Genomic DNA, 17,325 nt, shown 5'->3' on the forward strand with positions numbered 1-17,325 from the left:
TGGCACTGGCCTTTTAACTATACCACAAGTTAGATCTAGGACACATGGGGAGGTGGCATTCAGTTATTATGGCCCCCGATTGTGAAACAGCCTCCCAGAGAACCTCAGGGCCGCAGAGACTGTTGATACTTTTAAAAAGAGGCCCGAGACTCACCTTTTTAATCAAGCCTTTTCATGATTTTAATTCCTATTATCTCTATTTTATCACATTGGATTTGTAGTTATCTCATTTGTATTTTATATGGTTTACTTTTACATGGTTCGTTTATTTACTTTTACAGTCTCCTTTTTATTGAGTTCACACGAGCTCACATGATGTAGTGTGTTGCTTCTTCTGGCACTGTGATCTTAATAATAGCTTGTACAGTGCGTGATGCGACATAATTTTTTAAATCTTTCAGTATGTGCAGATTAAAGGTACAAACAATTGTGAAGTTTCCCTTTTGGTAAGATATCAAAATCCCTGTAGTATAAACCAAACTTGGGATATAAATCAGAATATTCAGTCTGAATCACTGTTAGTGATTTTCTTTCTTTTTTTTTCTTTTCCCTGAAGATGCTCACTTATTAATTTTTCTGCTTTACAAACTGTTACTTACACATGTTTATGCTTTTTTAACTTCTAGTTACTAATACTAATGAAATATAAGCTGAATGTGCTACAGACTGTTAGAAGAACTCGGTGTTTGTTAGTAGTACATTTCTTGATAGGGAGTGAGGATCTAAAGAGCTATCAATTTACACTTGCTTAAAATATCATTGGGTACACTTGTGAAAATGCATTCTAACCTAGCAGTCCTGCACTAAATCTCCCCTTCATGACTGTTCTAATATTCAATTTATGGCAAAGATGCATCAGATAAGTGAAAATTCAACTGTATGATCATCACAGACAATGTAGTTTGTGGTGCTGGATGGAAAATGGATGAAATGACACAGTTTAACCAACCTCTCTCTGTATAATACAAATGGAAAATGTGAAATAATAAAAGACTGGCAGTAAAAAGTCTATGTTCATTTGCAATTTGACAGCTTGGTCAGTAGACATTTGTGTAAATGCAGCTGTGTTCATTATTCATATATTGACTTGGCACAGATTTGAGAGAACGCACCATTTTGGTCTTTTCACAGATGTCCAGAAATTAAGAACCAAAGCCTGTCTTAACTTTTCATTCTTCCCAGATCAACCTGAAGTGAAGAGCCTCAAAGTCAAGTCTGGGCCCTCTGGCTACTACTACCAGCATGTGTGGCGAGCACTAGGTGGCACCACAGTTCACCACTTCAACACGTCGTCAGCCATCAGTCAGTGTCTGGAGGGAAGGGCTGTCCACCTGTATGGAGACTCCACCATCAGGCAGTGGTTTGAGCACCTCACTGAAGCACTGCCAGGTAGCTGGCCCTCAGAGATTTGTGGCCCTAGTTTGATTTTCTTCCCTCTTCAACCTAAGCTGTTTCATTTCTAACACTTTCAGATCTAAAGCAGTTTGACCTGCACAGCCAGAAGCAAGCTGGTCCTTTCTTGGCCCTGGACTATGCAAAAAACATTATGGTGACGTACCGGTGTCATGGTCCTCCTATTCGTTTTGCCAACGTCCCAACCAGCGAGCTGCGTTATATCGCCAATGAACTGGATGGTATACCTGGAGGCCCCAACACTGTCATAGTTATTGGCATCTGGTCACACTTCAGCACTTTCCCTGTAGAAATCTATATCCGGCGGCTGCAGAGCATCCGTGGGGCAGTGATGTGGCTGCTGGCCAGGGCTCCAGGCACGCTGGTGGTGATCAGGGCTACAAACCCCAAAGCTTTGACGCTCTACGAGATGCTGACCAACAGCGACTGGTACTCGTTGCAATGTGACAAGGTGCTCAGAGTCGTGTTCCAAGGATTGAATGTTCATCTAGTGAATGCTTGGGAGATGGGATTGGCCCACCACCTGCCACACAGCCTCCATCCACAACCTCCCATTATCAAGAACATGACTGATGATCTCTTGTCCTATATATGCCCTGAATTGCACTAAAGGTATGCTAGGTTTGGGTATTACCCATGACTGCTACCAAATGACCAAGCTTGACACATTCCAGGAGATGCACGAGTTCACTAACGATACAGAAGCAGTTTAAGAGGAGGTCATGTTGCAATGATGTTTCATGCAACCCATAGTAAGCCAGTCAACGTTGTTCTTATTACAATAGACTAAGAAGTCATTCATTGGACAGCAAAGCAATTTTTGAGTCTTTCTGGTCTTGACTTATGGCCCAGAGCAGGAAACTTAAAGTCCTTCACACTTAAAAAGGAGTCACTAAATTTAGCCGTGACATAATGACATCTGATACTGCAACACCAACCAACACTGACACGAGATCATTAACAGATGATAAATAAATGTCAATAAAAAAACATTTACCCAACATATTCACTGAAAGATGGTCCTACCAAAGGAACTAGGTCTATTCATTTGTCTACATGAATGTTTGTCTGCACCATTTTTGATCTCTACTCATAAGTCTTAACTCCACCCTTTGCACACGTTTTTAAATCCAAAGCTGCTGTAGCCTGCATTACTGCGCTTCAGCCGATTGAAGCTTACTGAGCTCAGACAGCATTCCATTTAACTAAAACATGTATTTCTGATGCAAGCTGCTGGGGTGGTTAATGCACAAAAGACTGTTTTCATCTAGCTGGCAGAACTGCAATTTTAGAATTACTTGCAGTGACTATGTGCCTTTGTGATATTATGATTTGTGCTGGGTGTTACATGTACTGAATGTTAAATGTGCTTATATATTCTGTGTGTGGACTGTAAAAGCAAATTTGACGTTGAGGGGAGGGGCCTCTGTGGATCATCCCACAGATACTTGATCAGTTTGGGATCTAGTGAATTTGGAGACCGGGTTCTTGTGCTATTCTTCATGTTTTTCTTGTGTTCCTAAACTGTTTGTGTGTGTGTTTGTCAAGTTGCATCCTGCTGGGGATAGCTGCGGCCATCTTGTGTGTGATTACATGTGTACTTGTACAACTGTCTTTGAGAGAACAGTTTTAGTTTTCGACCATTGATGTAGGAATAGATTGGGACTAGATTAAAGTTAGGGTGCAGGGTTAGGGAATGCAGATGCAAGTGTTAAACACACATACTGCATCTGGGATAATAATAATAAAAAATCAACAAAATAGGTTTCTGCAAAAAATCTTTTAATGAATATGTTTCATATGCTCAGGTGAAGAATTTTGAAAGCTGTTTGTGGTAAGATGTTAGAAACCATACTACAAACGTTGCACTACTATATGTAAACTTTGATATATCTGAATCCAGCAAAGTCCTAAGCAAAGTGACACAGAAATATATGATGAAGTAGCCTTCATGTTTTGCATCTTCATCTCAACTCTCTTTTACTGAGGCGATAACATGTTTTAAAAGAATAAACCTTCTCCAAAGTCAGACATATCATTCAGGTGCGGAATAATCAGGGTGACCAGTGTAGGCACCTCTCACTCAGATTTGATCATCATTCTGGAGGCCTTGGCCGAGTAAGGTGCAGGAGGTTTCCAGGTGAGCCAGTGGAGGCCTGAAGCCCAACCGATGTGGTTACCAGTAGGATGCCAATCTCCGTTTAGACTGGCAGAGCCGCACTTGCTGTACCACCAACCGCCGCCCTTCGATAAAGCGCAATTGTTTTCAGCAATGTCCCCGAAGATGCATGGGGAGCAGCCGTCGTTGTCACGGTCGATGGTGCTGAAGCCGTAGCCGTTCTGGTCAATGCCTTTATACTTACCGCGGATAGCGTCACCTTTGAGCAGAGATGGACACAATTTAAAGACAGAATTCAGAGTTCAAAGGAATTCACTAAGCCACTGGTCACACCAGAACAAGTTAGTCTGGCTACACCAGACTAACTCATCAGAATACGAGTCTGGGGTGTAATTCAAGCAAAACAGAGAAATGCAATTGGATAGTTACAACCAGTCAGAGAATTTTCTACAAATGCCTTAAGGGTACATTCAGAACTAGCATTTACTTAAATAAAAGGCATTTAAGCTTAAATACAATCCATATACAGTTCATAGGACAGATGATATCTGAGGAGGTAACAGCATTTTAAAGATGCTTCAGTACCTGCATTTCCGCTGTATTTCCCCACGTTCAATCTGAAAGCTGATTTCTCATTCCCCAGTCTAAAGTTCTTGTACTCAGCGTAAGCACTGCCACCCTCGTGGTCCCACAGGTCCACTCTCAAGGTCCACTTCTTAGACTTGTTCTTGGTGAGTAAGAAAACCTTCTTCAGACCAAGCCAGTGGTCCTCTGAGGGAATCAGCAGAACGCAAAGAAAAGGCTTCCTCAATAAACAAAACTGTGATGTTAGCATTGCCCTATTTTGTATTCACCAAAGGTCTTTTAGAACTACACAGGCATAATCCTTAACACACGCAGCAGTTAACAGGTTATTTACTCACGTGTCAGGGTTCCAAATCCATTTTTATACGCTGCCCATTTTCTATTGAATGAGACAGTGGGTCCGCTGCGTTTCTGAAACACGGTCCATCCTCCATCTGGAAGCATCTCACAGTACACCTTAGCAGGAAGTCCAGTAAACATTCAGTATGTTAAGAAAACCAGATGACAAAAATAAAATCTTTTATTATAAAGTCCATATTTTCCATCACAACGCGGTTAATTTCAGTAGCGCCCTTGACTTAAAGTCACAGAACAGAACAGGCAAGCATTTTAACGTTGCACTATGAGGTCACTGACATTCTCAATGACCTCATCTTAGTAACTGTTGGCCTATGCCAAGTAGTACTTTGTGGTACTTTGTAATAACTTATCTTGTCAAACCAAACACAGAGTGTATTGTGTCTGCTCCAGTGTAGTCCTTTCCCGTTGTGGCCTAACATACAGTATAATCTGATGTGATTTTCGGAGTATGATGCTTTTTAGTAGCCTTTCCGAAATGAAAAATAAAGTGGCAAAATTGTGACAATGAAAATCTGTGTTTGTCTGCACTAAGCTACACAAACATTTCATCTCATCTTCTAGTACGTATCCTCACTAGGGTTGCGTTGGTTGCTGGAGGCTATCCCAGCTGTAATCAGGCGAGAGGCGGGGTACTCAGGGCTATAAACATACATATATCTGACGTATAATGTTGCAGCGTGCTGCTGGATTCCAGTTGGGGACTGAATAGGCTCTTGGCCAATTGTGGGGAACCTGACGGAGTCAGCATGTAATATGCAGCTTTGTGGTGGCTCAGCAGCAATAGGGGTGCGGCTTACTGAGTACAAGAAGCTTAAATTTACAGGTGGTACTCTGTGTGAAATGATGCTCTGAATGAGTCAAGGGCTGAACCTGATCATATTTAATAAGTGCCTAAGTCTAAGTCTGACGAAAATGTTGATATTCCCAAACTGCCTTATCATTTCGTTAGTAGCTGCCTTTGTGGCTTCAGCAACACTACGTTGCTGAATTGTTGCCTTCTAGATGCTAATAGCGTCACCTTTAAGCAACGATGGAAACAATTTAAAGACAGAATTAAGGGTTCAAAGGAGTGCTATAAGCTACTGGTCATACCGGAACAAGCTAGTCTGGCTACACCAGACTAACTTCGCTGAATACAAGTCCGGTAACACTCCATTTGAATTTCAATGTGGGATGTATTTCAACAAATACAGAGAAAAAATACTTCTGCATGCAACTGGATAATTACAACCAATCAGGGCATTCTCAACAAATCCCTTAAGCTTTGTTAACTGGCTGGTTGAGTTATTTCATTTGTTATTTGTTATCTGTTTTACAACAGATGCGTGGTGGAGTCCATACAGCTCATGTCTCAGATTACAGGTGTTTTTCTGTAAACAAATTCACTTCATTGCTCAGGTGACAATTAACCGGAACAATTGGATTGGCCCGGCAAATCCCTGTCGGAGCATAATGGGTTCCCGACGGTGCAACTCCAGCCAGCTAACTGACGTCACCATTTCATGCACACAATCCATGTTGTAACCACAAGTTCCCAAGTTCCATTTGAAGGCGGCAAAAGTGTTTATTTAGAACTGTGAAGCCTGCTTTGGTGTTCCTTTTCTGAAGTAAAGGAAATGAGTCAAAACTTCTGCCACATTTACCGATGTACACTGCATTTTATTGAATGGATACTAATAGTGACACATTCTTTATTATAACATGTAGCTATAGATCAAAACCTTGGAGTCCATTTTAGTATATTCTGCATGCTCAACCCATGTATACAAACTGGTTTAGTACCTGTAATCACTAACTTATCTCATAGCTCCCAGCTCATTTAACGTGTCTGCCAGACCTATTAGCATTGTAATGTGAAGTCATACCACACCCAACATGCCCAACAAGCATTCCCGTACCTCCCTGTTTGTTTTCACTGCATACCGCTATACCATTAAACACACCGCTACAGCACATGTCTGAGCTTTGGATGATGTGTTCAACACGAGCAATCCACCAGGTACAAGCAGTAATTGTTTTAACTTCAGGCAGTTCTCACCTTGAACGTAATCTTGACTCCAACTGGCTGAATGGAATAAACCCCACTAGGTGCTCCAGGGTTGAGAGTCTTAATCTGTGAGCAGTCTGTTCCTGCGTTTGACACAAGAAGAAAAAAAAAACAGAAGAGAAAAATGACCAACACAGCATCTTGCAATGTAATAATATTAATCTCTCTAAAAAAAAAGGTCCATACCTTGAGGAGAAACCGCTTCCTGCAAAACAACAAAAAAGTTTTTAAGTAAAACTTGATCTTGTGTAATTATTTCTAATCTAATTAAACACAGACATTGCTGCGCAGTAAGGCAACTTAAATTGTTCTTGTCTGAAATACATAACAGAAAGAACGGGTAGAAGGTTTGTGCGATGCTTGTTTTTACCTGAGCTTGTCCTGTGCAGATCAAGAGAAGTGACAACACGAACCCACAATATCCAACCATGCTCTTCATTTTGACCTGCATGAAACAGTGACATGAAGTTCACAGCTTGACTTTTAAAAGAAACTTGCAAACAAAAGAAGTACATATTCACCGCTACACGACTAAAGGGTAGGTTGTTAATCTCCAAACACGTACCTGCGTTCAGATGAACCTTGTATCCAAGAGGAGCAGCACCTTTTCTCTCTGGCTCAGTTACCGCGCCTCCTTTATAGTCAAGCTAAACACTGTCACTTCCTGGTCTGACTGGGCGGGATACAAATTGTGTATTACGTTAAAAAATCGTGCTCTGTTTTCACTAAGCGAGTAATATAACTTTCCCGACTGCAAGGGAGTTGCTGCAGAGAAGCATTTATAGGACTTTTTCCATCTGGTTGCACCTCTGAGGGTAAACAACATTCCAAGGCCAGGTCAAACAAGAAAAGCTGTGTTTAAAATCCTGTTTAAAATCCTTGTGGTTTGATGATACATTCATGGTACTTTAAGAATAATAACAACAATAATACATTTTATTTATAAGCACATTTCGGAACCTCAAGGTCACTTTACAATGAGATAAAATGAAGGTGAAATAAAAAATAAAATAAACATGAAAACAATAATATATAACAGATCATCAAAAATAAGCAAATAAGTAATTAAATAAACTTAGAGAGACCATAAAATCAAAATTGTCAGCTTGAGGGTGGGAAGGTAGTTTTGAATGTGGTGAGTGAGTTAATGTTCTGGATATGGGGAGGAAGGGAGTTCCAGGGGCGGGGTGCCGAGTGGCTAAATGACTGTTGGCTGTAAAATGAGTTTTGTGGGGGAAACAGAGAGGTGGATTGACAGGGGCGCCGCAGGGAGACCAGAGAGCAGAGAGGTGCAACAGCAAAAACAGGATGTGATCAAGGAGTGGATGAGGATGGCGGTGGATTCTGGTGTGAGGGAGGGTTGGAGGAGGTAGATAGTGTGAAGGTGGAAGTAACTTGGTTAATGTGGGGCTGTAGTGAAAGTGTGGAATCCAGAATAACGCTGAGGCTCTTGACCTGGGAGGGAGGGTGAAATTGTGGAGTTGCACTAAGGCTTTGGGGATCCCAGGCATGTCATCTAGTGCCACCATGATGACTGATGACCTGCAGATGAAGCCCAACATTAGCCCCAAACATCGGCCAGCATTAGCACCGTAGCAAAGGTGTTGGGCAACATGCAGCAAAAGACATTTGTGTCTCTGTAACAATATGCCATAAATGAGTAGCATGATGCTTGTGCATGCATACTGGTGACATTTGGTAATTTTAATAAGATGCATTTCAGTTCAGGTTGAAATATTGTAGTAGCCACTGTTTTGCACTAATGCAAGCTTTGCACACTTTTGGTAACATCTTCATGAGGTTTTCGTCTGGAATGATTTTCATTTAACAGGTGTGTGTCTGAGTTGCGTTGAGGTAGTGTGAACACACAGCAAATAGCCCTATTTCAACACGGTAGTAATCCATATTATTTTTGGATCCCGACCACTGTGTCAATGTTTTTCAAGAGGACAGTGTAAAGGCGACATACAGCACATATGCAATGAATTAAAATCACCTTATCCCATCTCGCCGTGTATGTAATAGGTTTCAAGTAACTTTAAATCTAGTTTAAACAGTTGCGCAGACGGTGACAATTAATCATTCACGGGTCATTAGACTGCCACCAATGCCACACACAGTGGTGATATAGCTGTCATTTGAAAGAAAGAGTGAAAACATGAATGCACAACCACACCTCGGGTTAATATTTGACCAAGAAGGAAAGGGAAAGCACTTCAACAGAGGATGTGGGCCACACAGTCACCAAAAAAATAACTTAAGACAGAATGAAAACAAGAACCCACAAGGCAACAAATGGCCTGGCCTCCACAACCATCCCATAATAACTCTGGCTGAGACCTTGGAGTGAAGGAACAGCCCCCGCCATACAGCATTCAGCATAACATTAGCCTAATAAAATAATTGCCTAAGTAATTTTTTTGACTTAAAACGCAAGGATATCTCAACGCAAATAAAAAATATATTGAGCTTGGTAAGAATTATGTTTTTTGTTATTTTTTCTCCTGTTCAAATATGACTTAGGCAATTATGCTATTAGGCAAGATCCCCTTCAAGCTGGTTGATTGGGACATTTTTAATCACATTTTTGGTTTCACAACAATTAAAAGGAGTTAAAGAGTTAAAGGATAATGTTCACATTTTATACATTAAGTTCACCAACACAGAGAATGCATTTCAGAAATCTACCAGAAATCTAACAAAGGATTGATCTGAAAACTACAGTAATAATAGAATTTGGACAACAGTTTACACTTAAGACTAAGGGGATGCAAAAAACACAGAACATTTGTAACAGGGCGCTAGAGATAGAATTGTAAGATGACAAGTTTCCACTTTGGATTGTGCAAATGGGTGTAAACAGATTGTATGTGTCAGATGTTGTGGTCGAGGAAGCAGCCAGGGGAAAGTGTGTAGTCATATTATAAAATAAGCTGCAGAACAATATCACTGGGAGGAGTGGATAAAAACTTTTGTGAAATGTTCAGTGACGAAGGATGTTTAAATGTTTCTGCAATAACTTTCTTCTCTATTCTTGTGCGTCACCACACAAGCAAGTCATCCTTAAGCAACCAGTTATTTCCTAATCCTTCATTTTGAAATCATATTTACATCATGGAATAATATTAAGACTTTAAGAAATAAAGTGTAATAAATTAAGAATGGTTACTAATTATAAGTTTAACTAATAGTTTACACATGATGCACAGTTTACTGAAGGTATATTAATGTAGCATTTCACAAACATGTATAAGTATTAGTTATTATAAAGTGTTAGCTCAAAGGGCACTGCAGTGACAGGGTAGAAAGTGACAGATGTAGATCGCTACGATAGTCCGGGGCATGTTCAGGACAAGGTTTTATCTCTTGCTGAAACACTCTCCTGATTCAGAAGGCAAAGGTCTTTTACTCATTTCACTTTTACTCAGGATTCAGTCGCTCCTTCTGCGGGAGAAATGAGCTGCTGCATGCCCACCTCCGTACAAATAATTACAGAGCAATCATCCTCCTCCATCCCAAACCCAGGGTACAGAGGCTCGGAGAAGCTGTTGTAGAATGTGTGGATGTGTCTCAAAGTCCCAGAGGACACACTGTAGAAGGACAGGGTGCCGCCCGGCCAGTCCAGATAGACGCCGACCCTTCGGGAGGCAGACGGAGGTGCTGGTATTTCCTCCGACTGCTGGTCGTGCTGAGCGGTGTAATGATCCTCAGAGCAGTACAGACTCCAGGACTGGTCGGTAGAGCCAAACCCACAGAGGTGATAGCCTGCCCTGCGACGGATTCCCCTCGTGGCCAAGGCGACGTCCACCCAGCGTCCACGCCACTCCACCTCCCAGTAGTGGCGCTGGGTGAGGCCTTGGTGACACAGCACCTGGGAGACGGTCTCGAACCTCTCAGGGTGGTCCGGGTACTGCTGCTTCTCTCGGACCCATGTTACCTGCTTCCCCCCGTCGTAAAGAAAGAGAGACTTGGCTGCCGTGTTCAAGTCGAACGTCAGTGTGCACGCATCTGTGAAAAATAAAAAAATCAATAAGAGTTTTTATTCACGGCTCGGGTTTCACATCAGTGAAAAGGTCCAGAGACGCACTCAGGGGTGTCAAACTCATTTAAGTTCAGGGGCCACAGTCAGCCTAATTTGATCTCAATGGGGCCGGACCAGTAACACAATAGTGTAATAAGCTATAAATAATGACAACACCAAATGTCTTAGTATGTTATGAAAATGGGTACATTTTATATTTAATCAGTTGTACTAGCACGTACACATGCTTAACCCATATTTAACCAGGTTATTGAGATCACTGATTCTTTTACAGTTTAAGGGAAACCTGGCCAAGACAGTTGAAATAAAAACCAAAACATAAAACATGTGAAACATGTAAAACAATGTAATTTTTACTATCTCATTTGGAGGCCACAGTTTAAAAACTCGGTCTGAGCCGACTTCATTTCGTTTCTAATAAACCTTACCTTTAAATGTAGATGTTACCTCAAAACTGGAAAACAAGGCCTCAGCTTTGTATGCTGCACTGTGAAATTTTAAGTTTTGAGCTTTCTTTTGAAAGAAAGAATGAAAACTGGAAAAGCTGTTTAAAACCATGCAATCAGCGCATGTGGAACCAATTTTGCCATCTGTTGAACAAATAACAAAAACAGCAGGCCGCAACCGCTCCCAAAACGTCAAAATTAAATGAGTAATGTGTAAAGTTGCCATGTAAGTGTGCACGTACAAGATTTTAAATGTTGTTCATTAACTGGTGAATCTGTGCGAGGATGCATGCATTTATTTCACAATTTTAAATAGAGAAGTAGAAAAATACACAACTTACAGTTTTTCAGTGTCGACTTCAAGTAACATTCTGCATTGTGGTCCACGCTGTAGAGGGAGACACGCAAAATACAGTGTTACATGATGCACCGTCTGTCTGTTAATAATGTGTAGCACATGATCTCTTTTATGAAAAATCCTAATAATGTGAAGCCTCTTGGATCTGTTTTTCAGTGTTAATTCTAAACTGCCAATATGTTGCCAGGAAGGATATTAACCCCAGAGAGCAAGGTTGTAGTTTCACCTGAGTTCTTCCAGTCTGGAGAGCGGACTGTCCAGATGAACAGAGATCAGCTTCACCCCAGAGTCCTGCAGGTAGTTGTAGCTGAGGTCCAGTTGCCTCAGGTGAGAAGGGTTGGAGTGCAGTGCTGAAGCTAAGTGAGTGCAGCCCTCTTTGGTGACTCCACAGAATGACAGCCTAAAAAAAAAAAAAAAAATATATGTATGTATGTATATGTATGTATATGTATGTATGTATGTATGTATATATATATATATATATATATATATATATATATATATATATATATATATATACATATATATATAAGCAAGCTATTTGCATTTCAAACCCATCATTCACATTTTTGTGTAATCATGAATATATAATCTGCAATTCTTTTTTAGAAGTTCTTTGTGCTCTTTGGGGGTTAAAGAAGCCACATCTTAAGTTCTTAAACTTAAAAGCCATTTTACCTTAATATTTCCAGTTTACACTCTGGATTTGCCAGTCCAGTAGACAGAAGGCTGACCTCTACATCCTGCAGGTCATTCTCACTAAGATCGAGCTCCTTCAGGTGAGAGGTGTTGGAGCTGAGGACTAACGCAAAATCAGCACAGCATTTCTGGAGACCGCACTCGTTTATTCTGCAGGTGAGAACATGTTTTGAGAACTGGTGATGCGAATATTCTTTCACATATACATGTAAACACTGACCCCGTGGGACCTCACCTTAATGTCTCGACCTTACAGTGCTGACTTCTGAGACCAGAGCACAGCAGCTTTATGCTGGGACCCTCCAGGTTGTTTCCACTCAGGTCCAACTCTCTGAGGTGGGCAGATTCAGAGCTCACGGCTGAGCCAATGGGATCGCAGCATTTCTGTGACAGGCCACACCAGCTCAGTCTGACAGTTAAAGGGAAAGTTCAAATACGACACATTGCATGTGAAAAGTGAAGCAGATATTTGAAGGGTGTTACATCAAAACAATGAGGTAAAGCTAAGGAGAACTCTTAGCTAAGGAGAGCTAAGAGCTGGATGAGTCATAGTTTTCAAGTATTTAAATATTATTTGTGTATATGTATGTTATTAATCTTGTTAAGTCTTTGTGCACTACAGTAGGCCAGCATAATGAGGTGGAAACATACATCTGCATAAAGTTCATTTTTAGTAAGCTGATAAACTGGATATTTTGTTGCTATATGCTATAAGACACGACTCCAGTGGTATAACATTGTTCATATTTCAGGATATGCAAGAAGGTTAGCAATTTCTGTTATGTTAGCTATAACAACTTTATGAGTTGATACTGTTTCAAGCTGTTTTTTACTTTGTCTTCAGAGCTGTATATTAGAGATAGTCTGGCCAGCTAAGGCATGGACCGCCTGAGCTATCCCACTGAGCTGGTCCAGTGTTTCAGTGGCACCATGTTAAATACATTTAATCAATATTCATCCACAGAGAGTAAAATATTCAAATAACTGAGAACAAAACAGGATTAAAAGTTAAAATATGCCACAGTGCTCAGCCTATGGCTGCGGGAAAAGATCAGGGAAACACGGAGGAAACTCGACCATTTCCCCAGTGAACAAAAAGAGAAAGATATGGGAGCAGAGGATTAACAGGAAGAATTGGATGTCAACTGATTTCTCCATATTATGTAAGGTAAATGTTTCTCTAGCATGTTTCTCTTTGACGATTTTATATAGGAAAAATAAAGTCATACCATCATTATTGTATATCTTCATCTCAAAAACGCCCAAAACTGATTTACAAATGAATGAAGTTCAAAGTTAACCAAGCATTATGCTAGCTAGTTATCTAGACTAAAGATAAGTGCAGCAACCGTATTATATACTGTGAAACCCATGTGTGCATGTAATTTATGTCCATTTAGGTAGACACATTACTTTGCCTCAGTTACTATTAAGTTATTATGGCTAGTGTGCTAATGTTATAATGATAACACTAAATAACTATATAGACTAGTCTAATTTTCGCTATAAAGAGATATATGTATGAGTAATTTCACGCTTTTAACAGCGATGGAGGAACACGGGAGACTGAGGAGAAGGTAAACACAGCTCCATGACTAACGAGGTGACAGGATTACAAAGCATTTTACAGGCTCAAGTAAGTGAGGGTCTTTTACATATTGACAGACGTTGTCAATAACATTTATATCCCTGTTAATGGTGAAATTAAGCGATTTACTTCAACATAGCACATCCGCCCCATAGGGTTGCACTGTAGAATCTACCCTCTGATGTATCCAACATGGTGCCCATAATTTTAGTTGGCCAGACTCTCTCCAATATACGGCTGTGTTTATGTTTGTATTCTTCTGCCCTCTACAGTTCAAACATTGAATTACGCAGCTTTGATCAAATATGTCATAATGCACTTGAGTAGTAGTAATATCTCATGACAGGCCCCCGATGTAGCTCTGAAAAGATAACCTGGCAGTTAGTTTAGCAAAGTAGCTACTGACCTGAGTGTTTCCAGTCTACAGTGTGGACTCTTCAGTCCATCAGCAAGCAGTGATACACCAGAATCCTGCAAGCTATTGTTACTCAGGTCTAGTGTTTTCAGGTGAGAGGAGCCCGAGCTTAAAACTGAAGCTAAATCCATGCAGCAACCCTCTCTCAGCTTGCACTGATTCAACCTGCACACAGAATGTTCACCAACGCATTTCTTAAATTAAAGTGCAATCAAACAACTTAAGTTTGTGTGCAAGAATCAGGTCTTACCTCAGCGTTTCCAGTCTACAGTGGTGGCTGCACAGCCCCACACACAGAGCCTTCACTCCCGCTTGGTGTAGTTCATTAGCACTCAAGTCCAAGTCCCTGAGCTGGGTAGCCTCTGTGCTGACAGCAAAAGCCAGGGCTTCACCGCAGTCTCCTTCCAGTTTACACTTATGCAGTCTAAAATAAGGAAATACAGGATTCATTTACCATTGCAAAAGCAAGTGCACTTCTCCAAAATAAGAAAATGGACTGCATTCAGGCTAATTTAGTTGTAGCCATGACAACAAAGGGAAATAAACCCACACCACAGCTTTAACAACCACACAAATTGCTGCTGTTTGCAGGAACATATTGTGCGATCACTGATTTAGAAGACAGTTTATGACACACTGTCACAAGACCTTAAACTCTTCAGTTTGCAGTGCGGACTCCCCAGTCCAACAGAGAGCAGCTTCACTCCCAAATCCTTCAGGCTGTTGTCACTCAGGTCTAGAGCTGTTAAATGAGAGGAGGGCGTGCTCAGTGCAGTAGCCAAAGCTTGACAGCAGTTCTCGCTGAGGTTGCAGTGGTTTAGCCTAGAAAACAATAAATAAGCATCACATTTCCACGTGAAAAAGGCAAGGCCCAAGAACTTTTGCTTTATTACACATAAACTTACAGTGCACACGTGGAGGAGTTAATGACAGTCAACAGCTTCTCCAGACCCTCTTCTGATCTTATGTACTTCTTCAGGTCAAACTCTTCCTCAGTTGCATCTGAGGTCATCAGCTCAAAGGTTAGAGCTGACCACTGGACTGGAGACAGTTTTTTGCCTGCAAGCTGCCTGGAGTTTACAAAGGTCTGAATTTCCTTCACTAAAGACTCCTCTTTGAGCTCACTCAGACAGTGGAACAAGTTGAGCTTGGCCTCTGGGTCTTCACTGATCTTCTCCTTAATAAACTCGATAGTTCTGGTTACATCTTCCTCTCCCTCAACTTCTAAATGCAGTATTCTAGAGAGGAGCTCCTGGTTCGACGTCAGCGAGAGTCCCAGAAGGAAGCGGAGAAAGAGGTCCCAGTGGCCATCTGTACTCTCCAAAGCTTTTTCAATGGCAGTCTTATGAAAATTGAAAACAGATTTGGGGCGCCAGCTTGTGAGGAACCTTTTCCAGTGTCCAATGAGAACATTGTCCTTTTTTTGCATGTATGAATAATGGACATACACAGCTGCCAGAAACTCCTGGATGGTCAAATGCACAAAGCTAAAAACTTCCCTTCTCCTTCTGCCTTCCTTCACAAAGACCTCTGTGCAAACTCCTGAGTAGACAGTTGCCTCTTTGATATCCATGCCGCACTCTTTCAGGTCCTTCTCATAGAAGATCACTTTGCCCTTCTCCAGTTGTCGGAATGCGAGCTCTGCCAGCTTCAAAACCACGTTGTCACTGCTCATTGGGTAATGTCCTTCAACCATTCGATCTGTCTGGCAGAGAAGGAGATAAACGTACATCTCAGTCAGGGTGTTGGGCATGCCTCTTGTCACGTTGTCACGCAGCATTTTCCTCATTACTGTTACAGTGATCCAGCAGAAAACTGGTATTTGGCACATGATGTAGAGGCTTCTCGATGACCTCACATGGTTGATCATTCTGGCGGCAAGGTCATTATTGCACAACCGTCTCTTAAAGTATTCCTCCCTCTGATCGTTAGTGAAGCCCTTCACCTCCGTCCAAAGATGGACATACTTCCGAGGGATGTGGCTGGCCGCCGCAGGCCTGGAGGTGATCCAGATGAGTGCGTTGTTGAGCAGATCCCCCGTGATGAGGTTTGTGATCAGCACATCAAGTGAGGCAAGCTCTGTCTCATCTCTCAAGACCTTGTTGTGTTTGAAATTCAATGGCAGGAGACTCTCATCAAGGCCGTCAAAGATGAAGAGGACTTTGCATTCTGTTCCCAGCCTCTCAAGGCATTTTATCTCAGGGAAGAACTGGTAGAGCAGCTGCATCAGACTGGAGTCCTTCTCGCCTATGTTTGGATTAAGCTCACGGAACGGAAGCGGAAAGATTAAGGTGATGTCCTGATTTTCCTCTCCTTCTGCCCAGCCTAGGGTAAACTTCTGTGCACAGACAGTTTTACCCACTCCAGGTATACCCAGGGTGAGCACAGTTCTAATTCGCTTCTCCTGGTTGGGCTTGGGTTTGAAAATGTCACTAACTTTAATGGAAGTTTCCTCTTTTGTCACATGCGCAGACTTCTGCTGTCTGACCTCGTGCTCCTCGGTGAAACTTCCCTGGGCTCCTTCGATCACGTGTAGTTCTGTGTAGATTTTGTTCAGGTAGACCGTGTCGCCTTCATCTGCGTTCCCCTCATAAATGTTTTGGTACTTTTCCTTCAAAGTGGATTTCAGTCTTTCTCCTATTGCGTGGGGCTCATTTTCTGTTCAAAGAAAGAATAACAGACTATGACCTAAATATTGTGTACACAGCCGACATGTAACCTTGTTCACATGACTCGATGTACGTGTTTGTGTGAGTTTCTTTTATCTCACCTTTGCTGCTTTGATTGCTTGAAACTGATAAAGAGACAAAAAGATAAAGCTGTTACGCAACCAAACTTACAGACTAACTCCACAGTTCCATGTTGTATTTTTTAAACATACACAACAAACACATTACCATCTTCGTATTTCTTCTGTAGTTTTTCAGCCCAAAGCTTGAGTTTCATCCTTGTGAATATATCCACAGTAACAGTAACAGCACTATCGTAGCCATATGTCTTCACCACAAGATCCACGGTTCCCTCTCGGTCCAATCCCTCAATCCGAGACCTGGGAATATGTTGGAATCCTTCAAGAACATTACTGTAAAGGAACCACTGAAACTTCCTCAGCTCCTTATCAATCAGCTCTTCCAAGATGTCCAAGAGCAGCTCAGGAACACAAGCCATGTCTGTTTTCTTTCTCTTTCATGTGATCAACCTCTTTCTTTTTTGCGTGGACATCCTCTGGCTGCTGTGAGTTATGAATGCAGTG

At 41.5% G+C, this 17,325-nt stretch overlaps 2 protein-coding genes across 3 annotated transcripts; both read right to left on the reverse strand.

Annotated features, from left to right (window-relative positions):
• Positions 1–3,178: 3,178 nt before the first annotated feature.
• Positions 3,179–7,264, reverse strand: LOC125000381 (angiopoietin-related protein 5-like). Of its 2 annotated transcripts, XM_047575913.1 has the most exons (7): positions 7,090–7,264; positions 6,895–6,969; positions 6,711–6,729; positions 6,516–6,607; positions 4,456–4,573; positions 4,118–4,303; positions 3,179–3,791 (listed from the first exon to the last, which is right to left on the reverse strand). In XM_047575913.1, the coding sequence occupies exons 2-7, from the start codon at positions 6,961–6,963 to the stop codon at positions 3,493–3,495; spliced, it is 783 nt and encodes a 260-aa protein (XP_047431869.1). In that variant the 5' UTR covers positions 6,964–6,969; positions 7,090–7,264; the 3' UTR covers positions 3,179–3,492. The 2 variants fall into 2 exon arrangements, with proteins under 2 accessions (XP_047431869.1, XP_047431868.1); XM_047575912.1 differs by lacking the exon at positions 7,090–7,264 and having other exon boundaries at positions 6,895–6,975.
• A 175-nt stretch (positions 7,265–7,439) lies between these two features.
• Positions 7,440–17,296, reverse strand: LOC124999664 (NACHT, LRR and PYD domains-containing protein 12-like). Its single transcript, XM_047574613.1, has 11 exons — positions 16,970–17,296; positions 16,843–16,866; positions 14,978–16,730; positions 14,721–14,894; positions 14,323–14,496; positions 14,064–14,237; positions 12,305–12,478; positions 12,049–12,219; positions 11,597–11,770; positions 11,354–11,400; positions 7,440–10,532 (listed from the first exon to the last, which is right to left on the reverse strand). The coding sequence occupies exons 1-11, from the start codon at positions 17,238–17,240 to the stop codon at positions 9,949–9,951; spliced, it is 3,720 nt and encodes a 1,239-aa protein (XP_047430569.1). The 5' UTR covers positions 17,241–17,296; the 3' UTR covers positions 7,440–9,948.
• Between the last annotated feature and the right edge of the window lie 29 nt (positions 17,297–17,325).

The sequence above is a fragment of the Mugil cephalus genome, chromosome 22 (genome assembly GCF_022458985.1).
Source record: "Mugil cephalus isolate CIBA_MC_2020 chromosome 22, CIBA_Mcephalus_1.1, whole genome shotgun sequence".
NCBI classification, from domain to species: Eukaryota; Metazoa; Chordata; class Actinopteri; order Mugiliformes; family Mugilidae; genus Mugil; species Mugil cephalus.